Here is an 11,499-nt window from a genome sequence, read left to right as displayed (position 1 = left end):
TACATAAAGAAAACTGTATCCCTTCATTCATTATTTGATCATAAGAAGAGCGAATGTAAGCGTGGCAACAATTGTTGACTCTAGCATAATACTTAGACAGCACTAAGCTATGTGTCGATGGTTTGCTGTTTATTCTATATGCCCTGCTGTTCCCACACAGCTTAAAACTATCAGATATTTTAGATCTTCTAGACCTGAAAGAACCTCAAAATGATGTCTTCTACATCCCACAGTTGAAACCCTCTCCTATTTCACCCCCCAAAAAGGCGATCCATTACACCACCTAGGTGCTGCCCTAGGAAACACCTCCTATTTGCCATATTATATCAACACAGGGATAAAGTCGTGGAGATGTTTAAAACAGAGGTGAGTTATGAAAACAATATCTCAAACTTTGCACTCAAAAATCAAGCCTTAATAAAAGAGGCAAGAAAGCCATTTTTGAAAGAAATCAATATCAATTTTTTGTTTGTTGTTTTCCACAAGTCCTGTAGCTAACCATTAAAGGTGCTCTAGTCAGATAAAACCAATTTGGAACTTTTTGACCCACATGCAAAAACTGTGTCTGGAGGGAAATGAATACTTCATCTTACCTTACCCTGAACACACCATCTCTCCGATGAAACGTGGGGATGGCATCATCATACCGTGATGATTTTCTTCTGGAGCTGCTCAGAGCTGAAGATAATAGGCACAGAGCTAAATACATGGCAATCCTGGAAGAAACCGTGATGCAGGTTTCCAAAGATAATTGACTGGTTTATCTTCCCCCGGACAACGACACTACACAATGAAATGGTTTAGACCACAGCATATCCATGCCTTTGAATGGCCCAGTCAAAGTTCAGAACCAATCTAGTTGAGAATCTGTGACTTTGAAATTTGCTCTTTGCAGAGGCCCTCCACCCAGTTGACTGAACAACGTACATAAACGTAGAAGTGCGGATCTGGCAGAGATGTACTCCAAAAAACCTTCCATTTATGTTTATTTGTCACATAAAAATCCCAAGAAAATACAGTGATGTTTGTAGTTCAACACAATAAAATTTTAAAAAAAAAAAAAAAGTATTGGGTACGGATTCTTATTGAAGAGAGTCATTTTGAAAACACTGAGGGTTTAAAAAAAGGAAAGGTAACCGATATGGCACATAATTAACATAATTATACTTTCTTCTTAACACAATATCTTGTCTACACTTGGTCTTTTTTATGTTTACTCAATAAACAAACAATCTGGGCTGCTTTGTGGCATCCCTGTTACCCAGTCGTGGTTTGGTGTTAAATTCAAGCTCCCTTAATAGTTTACATTATGTCCAGCAGGTGGCCCTATTGCAGAATACACCAGCAAATGTGTGTATTCCACAATAGACTGAATTATTTGAACCTGGGGTGCAGAAAAACGCTGGTCGATGTCTTCTTTATATCATTCAGAGAACTGTTTACTCGTAACAAAACGATGGAGAATTAGGCTTGCTTACTGTACGATTGCTGTTCTTTTAATCACCACGTTTACTGTGGCAATTCTTGCAATTAACCTTACCTAAACAGCCAAGCACTGCAGAAGAGTAAGGAGAAGTAATTGCTTGCAAAGCTGCAAAACCATCAATGTACCAAAGTCAAGGAGTCATAAGTTAGATTTTCTGTTGTGTTTATGTAAATTACAAAAAACAGCACACACGGATATTTTTTGTTTCTCTTCACATCAATGCTACAGTGATATTATAGGCTTTAAACAGAAGGAAGAAACAGCTGAAATAACACCAAGGAAATTTAAGACCGATAATGTTCTGAAAATCACATAATCTTACAAACGAAGAGGCTCAGCATGAAAATTGTAAACCGAGTATCCGAATTTATTCAGTCTTTGAAGAATCAAAATGAAAACAGACAAGCAACTGATTGTAATCTGTCAATAAAATGACATTAATATGTTGCATTCACATAGCAGCTTAGTTTATTGAAGTAATGCACACAGTAAGGTTCGGAACAAATTGTCTGATTAAAATATCAAGCATAAATCACACTGAGTTTCTTTTGCATTTTGACTGAGCAGCTTCTATTATTGGCACATTGTTTCTAATCTAAAAATCCCATTAAATTTACAAACCTTTTAATGCATATAAAGGACTTTTTCAGTTCAGCATTTTCAGATGGAGTGCACAGGGTATTTTTAGGTAGTTAAAGCACAATTTAATTAACCTTAAACAATCAAAGATATGCATGGGTACTTCAATATGCCTGTTTTGTTTTTATTTATTTACAAATAGAAGTTGTCTGTGTTATGTTTGAACAAGATTTCTTCTTACTTCTTTCATAATAATGTCTTGATTATATATTTACATACGGTTTATACAGTCAATCTGAAATGAGAACCTTTGCAATAGCATCATAACCAATTAAATGTGGCTGTGATTTATCCAAGACCTTGTTGACTCGGTTGGTTCGGATTTCTTTGCCAGAAGGAGACCAGAAAGGGTGGACAAGTAAGAAATCTGTCCCCCGGCTCGTTTTCTTGGGTAACAACTTGCAAGCAGAACGACGTCTCTGCGGCTGGTGTGGTGAAATGTGGCGTTACTTCGTAAATTTGTCCGCAGCTCTCTGCAATTGTGGTTGGCCTGTTGTTGGCATGCAGCGTTGTGGCAGTGGGACCGGTGGTTTTGACTTCCAGTCGCTCGTTTTCCATTGCTGATACGTCCACAGGCAACACCACATATGCGTTTGCGAAGCTGTCTCCTTCAAGGCACTTCAGCTTGGTAGACCAGCAGTATTCCCCGAGGTCCCCTGTTTGTGGAGAAATAAAATTATGAAGGATTTAAGTCTTAATATAAATCAGTGTGGATGCAAAGCATTGAAATATTATCATTTGATGCAGGCAGCTAATAAATTACAGTTACATATTGTAATTTTAATGATGTGTCTCTGTAAATAGAGACAAAAAAACTCCCAAAAAACAGCTTGGTCAAATATTAATAACAATGAAGTCCAGATTTATACAGCCATGATCACTTAAAGTTGGATTAAGCAAACATATGAAATATAAAAATGTAAGCTAAATCAGTCTACAGCATTGGGTTGCAGAAGCTTTTAACTTTTTACGAATTTTATCGTTTATTATGTGTAATATGTGCAAAACCATATGAATCAACTACAGTTAAGTGAATGAGATAAATTGGCCTTGTAAAATAATAATGTCTAAATAAAAGCTAAACTGAGGATTTTTCTAGATTAAAAATAAAGCTTAGATATGTCAGACAGTTCTTTATTAAAGACTGGTTCATATTGATTCTGCATTTAATTTAGGTTAGACAAAAATAAAAACACACAACTCAGGATTTAGTTTTGCATCAAACTCTGCTGAAGTCGCTTTGTGGCCTCTTACCTTCTGTGGAGTCTATAATCCGTATGTTGTGATTGTCCCGGAGTTGCAGTTTTTTAGCGTATGTCATTGAACTGCACTCTATCAAACAGTCCGTTGGCAGTCTCATGGAGCTGGGCTTCGGTGCCAGCAGCGTTTCCTTCTCGGTGCACTTAGCTGCACCAGTGGCCAGCAAAAGATGGGAAAGCAAGCCAAAGGCCAGAAGGCACACCGTAAGATATCCTGTCATTCTGTCCACTGACAAGCTTAAAAGAATACAGCTGGCAGTGTTCAGCTGTGAACCCGGGTCCTAATCGGCTGACTCTGAAACTATGCACAAATGTCTTCGCCACAAGTAAAAACATCAGCAGCTGCCCAGAAAGACAGCAGCGTATCATCGTTTCCCTCAGCACCACCTGATCTTTTGAATCACACAGCCAACGTCTCTCCAGCTCAGATTTCCCTCCTTCTTGGCGTGACTTCACAAATTCCTGCTTGTCAAGCAGGCATAGGACTGGATTGATGAAGAGTTTCATAATATTTACTTGTATTTTTTTGTGAAAGGACATTAAGGCCATGTACAATTAAGTCAGAGGAACAAAAAACAGAATGAGTTTAAAAGCGTTGTAGCCATTTTTTTTTATTGAAATAATCAAGAGCAAGAAATCACACAATTGATACAAATGATTTCAAAAGCAAAGCAAAGTCCTAAACATTGGATCTAAATGTGTTTATTAAAAGTAGTTGCACACTGTGGTGGGGAAAAAGACATAAACTGTGAGGTAACTTTGTGAAGTTAGTACAAAACTACAATTTTTTTTTTTAAATAATAATGAAAAAAAAAAACTGAAATCATTAAGAATTGTCACTACTCGAGAAGTTATTAAAAGTACCCAGAAGAGAACATTAAATCTATTTAAAATTTGTGAATATATATATATATATATATATTTAAACAAGTGTTGTTTTTGTCATTAGAGCTCAAACAGAGAAAGAATAGTCAGTTAGGATAAGCTTGAAAGTTTTGATGATTAAAAATTACAATAAGACAAATCCTAACTCTGGCAACAATGGTGAAAACGTCACACCGACCAAAAATTGTTTAAGAAAAATTTCCAGGAGGTGTTCTTTGGATAGCTTGAATCTGGAAATGGTGCTTTGCCAGAGGATTGTTAGGATCCAAGTGAACCTTAAAACCGTGTTTTAATGGTAGGGTGTTTTCCTGTAAGCATTTTAGACGTACAAACACTGCAGTGTAATTATTCTAAAAAAACATGGAGAGTTCCTTGAAAGGTCACCTAGCGCTGACTAAAATCATGTTTTTTGAAATCAGATTTGATCAAGTTAAGTGCATTCACATGACGCTTTAATTTCATTTAAGTTAGTGATAAGTGAATAAATACACTTGCATTTTAGATTGCCTTTTGTACTACATTACTGCGTGTTGTTGGTGCACAGTACAGTTATTTTATGGCTAAAGCTCCCTCCAAATACCGAGGCTCCTAATTTTACAAGGTTTCTGAAAGATGAATAAATTTGGGAGCTTTGTAGCCATGCAGACTTTAAATCTAGCCTTCACAGGGCACTATAAAATTTACACCCTTATTTTTCTAACCCTGGTTTGGCTGCTGAGAATAAACCAACATCCTTCCCGTATGAAGCCATGGTGGCCTTACAATTCAGTTAAGAAATAAAACTGGCCAGTCAAGAATTTGGCAAGACTCTCTCTCACATTTTTAGAGGGAACACAGAGTAACCGTTAGCAGCTATAAATAAATGACTCAAGCGCACCAACTACATAGATGACATCTGAACCACAGTTCTTTTCCAGCTAATAATGTTGAAAAATCTGAGATTAAAAAAAAAAAAAACCTACAATATTTTCTCATCTAAGCCTACCTCCTAGATAATGCTTCTTTAAAAAAAAAAAAAAACATCCCAATTGTTGTCTTTTCCAGAAGCAGTGCCTAATTTTCAAGGCGTTCAGGCTCAACAAATCTGTTTTTGGTATACGGAAGCAGCAGGAATGCAAAACTGAGACGCTGCTTTGGTTCCCACGATCAGTCCTGAGTACACAGAGTAACAATTTAAGATAGAGGGCAGTACAGGTGGGTGATTTAACATCTGAGAAAACAAGTCTGTGTACAAAGATATTTTGGATATGCCAGGTGGCTCGGATCTCATGCGGGACAGACTTCAGCTCACTCCGTGCTGGGCTGTGGGGCGTTGCCAGGACCACAGCCGCAGCTGCGGTTCACCTCAATTGGGGAGATGACGATGGTGGCGATTTCATCCATGTAGACGATATTCAGTGTTTCCTGCACGGCTGGCTGGCAACATGGCAGAGGATCCTGCATGCACAAAGGGATCTGAAGTCAGTCTATATAGCACACTATAGCACACTAGAAATAGTAAACATTTAAAATATAAATTATAACTTGATTTTATAAACATGTATGGTGTACTAAACAAAACGCAGAAAGGGAAAATTTCAAAGCATTACATTTTTAAATCATTTAATCTTTAATCTTTTCATTTCCTAAACACATTTTTATCCAACAGGGCCATGCAGGGTTACAGCTACAATGAATAGGGTTGTAAACCTAACAACTTAAAGTACATTTATTACTTTTGGAAGTTGAGAATTGACGACTACTACCTGTGAGCTGGCACCTTGGACACTGGAGGAGGATGAGGGACATTGCACGGTGCCATCTGCAGGGTTGCACAGGGCACACTGAACAAAGGTCAGGCTCAAAGGATGGATCACCCAGCTGTCCCAGCCGAGGTCTGAAAGGTTACAAAATATAAGTTTTACAATTAAATAACATAAAAAATAAACAAATAAAAAATAGTCCTGAGTACATTAGAATTTTTAATCATCATTCCGTACCTTTCATGGAGATCTCGGAGGCCACAGAGCAACACGTCAGGCCCGTTCTGTTTCCACTGTCGTGCGATACAGAGTAATCAGTGGCTGCTGGAGAAAGAGGGACATTGTCAGCGTTGGGTACAAACTACTGTCACATGGGATTACATCTGACCACCTGGAGTTGATTCTTTGTAATATGAATTTCACGTACGTGCCGTCTTTTTTGCAGCCTGAGGAATGACGCCGATTGTTCTCTGCCACTGCTCACGGACGCTGTCTATCCCACCAGCAGGCAGCTGTGGCTCAGCCTGCAGGTTGAGAGCCCTCAGGAGACCCTTCCTGATCGACTGCAATGACTCGTCCTTGCACCTGAATATTAAAATCATTATGTTAGATATGATCAATCAAAATGAATGCATCCACTAAGGTTTTAATTTGATTACTATTATTTTTTTTAATTATTGCTCAAGTGAACTTATGCAATAAATGAAACAAAATAGCACTGCAGAGACGGTTGGAAGCAAAGTGGGCTGATGCTTGAAAAGAAAATGTTTGCAAGAATGTAAAAAGAAATGACCCTTAATCACATATGAAATCTGTTATTCATTTATGGTAAATGCTCACACAATGTTTCACATCATAGAAAGACTACACACACACATGCACAGAAGAATATAAATCACAAAGACTTATCGAAATCAAGTTTTCTGAAACTGACCTTTGCTGAGACAGTGAAGAAATAGCTGGGGCTGCAGGCTCCTCATTGGATGGATGCAGGACAAATGCAGTCGTCTTCGAAAAACCAAGAAGTATCATCATGCCAATGAACGCAAAAGACATGCTGGGATGTGGAGTGAAGCCCAGGCTGGTTCCAAAGGAATAAAGATGGCAGTTTCTTCACAGACGTCTTCTTGGACGAGGTGTGGAGACGAGGATGCAGCGCAAGGTACTGTTACACGGGGTCTGGGAACCTGGGCTTTTATTTGCATTCAAGCCAGTATGGCCTTGAGATATTTAACATTGTTGTCTTGTCCCAACTCTGTGAAAAAGTGCAAGGAGGACGGTCCAACAGAGGAAGACTCGTAGACTCAAGACAAACACAGCAGAAGGAAAGGTGGGAAGAAGACAAAATTAACAAAGCCCCACATGTTGCAGTATACACTTGAAAGTACAACAGTGTCACAGGACAGAGCTGTGACTGTTCCAGCTGAGTGACTTAATATAATATCAGCTCCTGAAGTCACATTTAAAGGTGATGCTCTTTTGATGTTTTGGAGTTTGTTCTGCGAAAATTAGTGTAATTACACTGCCTTGCAAAAGTATTCACACCTTTTGAGCATTTTTTTTTCTCCCCTCGCTATATATTTCTTTTTACATATATTCAGGTTCCAAACACAAATGTCAATCTATTTCAATAAGATTTTATGTTACATCCAAAGCAAAGTGCCACAAACATGAGTATAAGGTGATAAGCATCCTTAGAGAATGATGCTGACTTCCTTCGATGTGCTTGGGGTGATGTACTACATACTAACATATACAACTGGAAAAAATGAAGAGATCACTTAAAATGATCAGTTTGAACTTTTTATAGGTATATGTTTGAGTAAAATGAACATTGTTCTTTTATTTTATGAACTACTGACAACAAGTCTAATCATAAATGTTGTATTTATTTGCAGAAAATGAGGAATGATTAAAAAAACCCCAAAAAGATGCAATGCTTTCAGACCTCAAATAATGCAAAGAAAACATCCATCCATTTTCTGTACACCCTTGTCCCTTAGTGGGGTCGGGAGGGTTGCTGGTGCCCATCTCCAGCAAACATTCCAGGAGAGAGGTGAGGTTCACCCTGGACAGATTACCAGTCTGTCGCAGGGCAACACACAGACAGGACAAACAACCATGCACACACACACAGGGAGAATTTAGAGAAACCACTTAACCTGACAGTCATGTTTTTTGACTGTGGGAGGAAGCTGGAATACCTGGAGAGAACCCACACATGCACAGAGAGAACATGCAAACTCCATGCAGTTGAACTCCCTGGGTTGAACCCGGGACCTTCTTGCTGCAAGGCAACAGTGCTACCAACTGCGCCACTGTGCAGCCTGCAAAGAAAACAAGTTCACATTTACTTAGCCCCTAGAACCCGACGGACCCACCGGTGGGTCCAGCTGCCACGGGACCTCGGCTCGCTCTGTAAACAAAGGCTCCACGTGCCTTTAAATTTTTTTTTATTTTTTATTATCCGCTAAAAGAGGCTTTGATCTTTCAAAAACTATTCCGCATAAAGGTTTTGCCCAAAATGTTAAGTTTAAATTTATTTATACCCCCTGAGGGTATAAGAGGTTAGACACAATAATACTAATGTTTTCACTCAGGAGGAGTTCAGAAATCAATATTTGGAGGAATAACCACAAAGTTTTCGATGAGGTTCAGTGCAGTGGTCTCTTAATTTTTTTCCAGAGCTGTATATGTAGGTGTGTGCGTGTCTGGCCTTGTATTTGGTGCATTGTGGGTACTAACTGCTCCCTATGGAGCCTCCTAAGAAGAAGTGCTATTAGGGTTTATGCTTAGGAGTAAGATGTGACTTGAGTTTAGATTAGATTAAGGTTCATGGTAATGGTAATTGTTAGGGTAAGTATCAGGGTTATGCTATAGAAATGAATGAAAAATGTAAGTCAATGTAAAGTCTTTCTGAAGAGAGAAATACATACTATTAGTGTGTGTAGGTTAATGCATGTATGTGTACGTGCAATGAAAAAAAGATTGAAAAAGGATACAGATAAAAAAATATAGCTATTGTGAACATATATTTATGTTAGCAGTTAAAGATTGCTCCTGAGCTTTTGGTTTTATTTGTTAGTTGAACTTTGACATGTACAGAGCAGTGAAAGTCAATTCCCCATTGCTACTGAGGAAAAGAATACCTGGAGTTTGCTTGGCTTAGGTAAGAGTGATCATAGTTGTGAAATTTGAGGTTGATTCGCTCAAATTAACAGCTAAATCTCCTGAGACTCCTTTCAGTGTTTTCCTAAGTCACAAAAGCATATTTGTACAATAGCCTTAGTCATCCAAACCTCCTGATTAATTATTATTAACTCAGAATGTTAATTGTACTTTAATAATAACTTTCTGAACGTACATGTATATGTGAATTTTTTAGCCAATAGCAAGTATGCTATATTATGTTAATTTGCTCCTGTTTCTGACAAAAATAAATACATTAAAATAACTCAAAGAGGGGCAGTATTTTGTATTTTCCATTTTAGAGCATAATTAAGTTGTTATAAAAATTCTATATTTCAAATGTAACTTAAAGGAAATTTTAGTTCACAACTGGATGCTGTGAAATTAGGCCTCTGTATCTTTAAGACGGTTCTGCTCCTTTTTACATTTCATTGCTGTCCAGTTTGTATTTACCACATTTAAATTCCAACCTCTTTTGAAATACCTACCAGACGTTTATGGTGGACCTTTGCATTTATACTTATATTATGTAACATGAATAAAAATGTATGTAAAACTTACAATGAATTGAGAAAAATTATTAATTTTGACATGGAAAAAAAATGTGTATATATGTCATTGGCTCCTGGATCAGCTTCCAGGAAAATGGTATCCCAAAAATAAATCAATTCACTTCAATTCAATTTATTTATATAGAGCGAATGCACAACAAATGTCGTCTCAAGGCACTTTATGAAAAATCATTTCAATTCAATCACACATACATCCCAATTAATCCCAGTTATCAAACAGCACAATATGCTGAATTAATTATTCAAAGTAGTTAAAAAGCCACCATCTAAGGAAACCCACCAGACTGCATCAAGTCACTGACTTGCAGCATTTAATCCTCCTGGATGAGAACATAACAACAGTCACTGCTATATGTACATATTCTGCTTAAAATAAAGTAATTATCTATTTCCTATGCCACTACTCATTCTTAGGCTGTTTTATTTTTGATTAACAATACAGAAAACATATTTTTATTTTTTTATTTTTTTTAATGGAAAGAAAAACAAAAAACCAGCGACCATTCAGGAAGCACAACAGCTTTATGTCATTTCTTATTTTCCAGTTTGAGATCCACCCCGATGTGCTGATGATGGCTCCTAGCCACACGACTTGAACAAGCTCGAGCTTGTGTTATCTCAGAGTTTAACCGGGGTCAAACTTGTGCAAGACTTGGACGGGAGGCACACAAGAGGTCACAGAGGCTAAGGGGGCAGCTGTGCCACCCTGAGCGGGGGTGTCTGCAGGTGCTCCTCTGTGTGAATGTACAACCAGATCCCTTGCATAGTTTTAGGTTAAACCAAAAATACCAAATAACGTTGTGATGGATTCCATGTAGATTTAAAGTATGTAAAGAATTGCACAAAACCGTAGACCGCAATATCTGCGTATGCTTAAATTATCTGCTTTTATGCATCTCTTATTTGTTGGCTTGAAATAACAGTGAGCTGCCTCACACGATAAACACAACAACATCGCTATTCCTCTGCAGTCATTTATCAAGGACCCGGTAAAAAATGCAACAAACAAATCCGAAAAATTGCTGCAGGTGATGTTATCTGAAAGTGTGGAAAAAAAAAAAAAAAGAGCGAGACGTCTCGGAATTAGTAGTTGCAGTACACAGTGGCGCTTTGTCCTCAGGTTCCCTCAAATAAGATCCCCTTGCCAAAAAACGAAGCACCAGTAAAAACTCTCTCATGAGGCCCAAAATGGGGCATTTCTCAGGTGTATTTGATATCAAACCATATTTCACCAGAGAGCCAGAGGAATGTCTGCTACAAGCAGAAACAAGACAGAAGAAACCATGAGAGGAATTTTAAGTGCCGACCACGATCAGAATGTTTCGTGCTAGATTTGGACCTGGAGAAGTAAAACCAGCGGAAGCTTTGCAGCAGTTAACGCTTGCGCATCACAGTGCTGTACACTGTTCATACCCTGTAAATGTTCACATTGGGTGAGGCTAAAACAAATATTTGAAGAGTAGTACATAGTCAGACATTAAATCCAGTCTTCAGAATTACCAATTCATGAAATATAGACAGCTTGTTTTTAACTAAATTTTTAGCTATTCTATAGCAACCAGGCCATTAGAAGTCCTGTTGCAGTTTGCCACAAACAATGAAGGAATACATCATCTGTACACTGTACATAATCCATCCCAACTCTAAGAGACGGTGGTGGCAGCTTTCTGCTTTTGCAGGTTGCAAAAGGCTTGAGTTGGGCAGAAGAAGCTTAAACTTGGGAAAGA

General features: G+C 38.0%; 1 protein-coding gene across 3 annotated transcripts; it reads right to left on the bottom strand.

Moving 5' to 3' along the window:
• Nucleotides 1–3,975: 3,975 nt before the first annotated feature.
• LOC103142713 (growth/differentiation factor 7-like) lies at nt 3,976–7,202 on the bottom strand. Of its 3 annotated transcripts, none has more exons than XM_016674729.1 (5): nt 6,946–7,202; nt 6,439–6,596; nt 6,249–6,332; nt 5,985–6,145; nt 3,976–5,706 (listed from the first exon to the last, which is right to left on the bottom strand). In XM_016674729.1, the coding sequence occupies exons 1-5, from the start codon at nt 7,065–7,067 to the stop codon at nt 5,557–5,559; spliced, it is 675 nt and encodes a 224-aa protein (XP_016530215.1). In that variant the 5' UTR covers nt 7,068–7,202; the 3' UTR covers nt 3,976–5,556. The 3 variants fall into 3 exon arrangements, with proteins under 3 accessions (XP_016530215.1, XP_016530214.1, XP_007558943.1); XM_016674728.1 differs by having other exon boundaries at nt 6,249–6,335; nt 6,946–7,200; XM_007558881.2 differs by having other exon boundaries at nt 6,015–6,145; nt 6,249–6,335; nt 6,946–7,196.
• Nucleotides 7,203–11,499: the final 4,297 nt, after the last annotated feature.

Source organism: Poecilia formosa, unplaced genomic scaffold (genome assembly GCF_000485575.1).
Source record: "Poecilia formosa unplaced genomic scaffold, Poecilia_formosa-5.1.2 Scaffold100, whole genome shotgun sequence".
Lineage (NCBI taxonomy): Eukaryota > Metazoa > Chordata > Actinopteri > Cyprinodontiformes > Poeciliidae > Poecilia > Poecilia formosa.
Note: the sequence above shows the minus strand (reverse complement) of the source record. Positions and strands in the feature narration are given on the sequence as shown.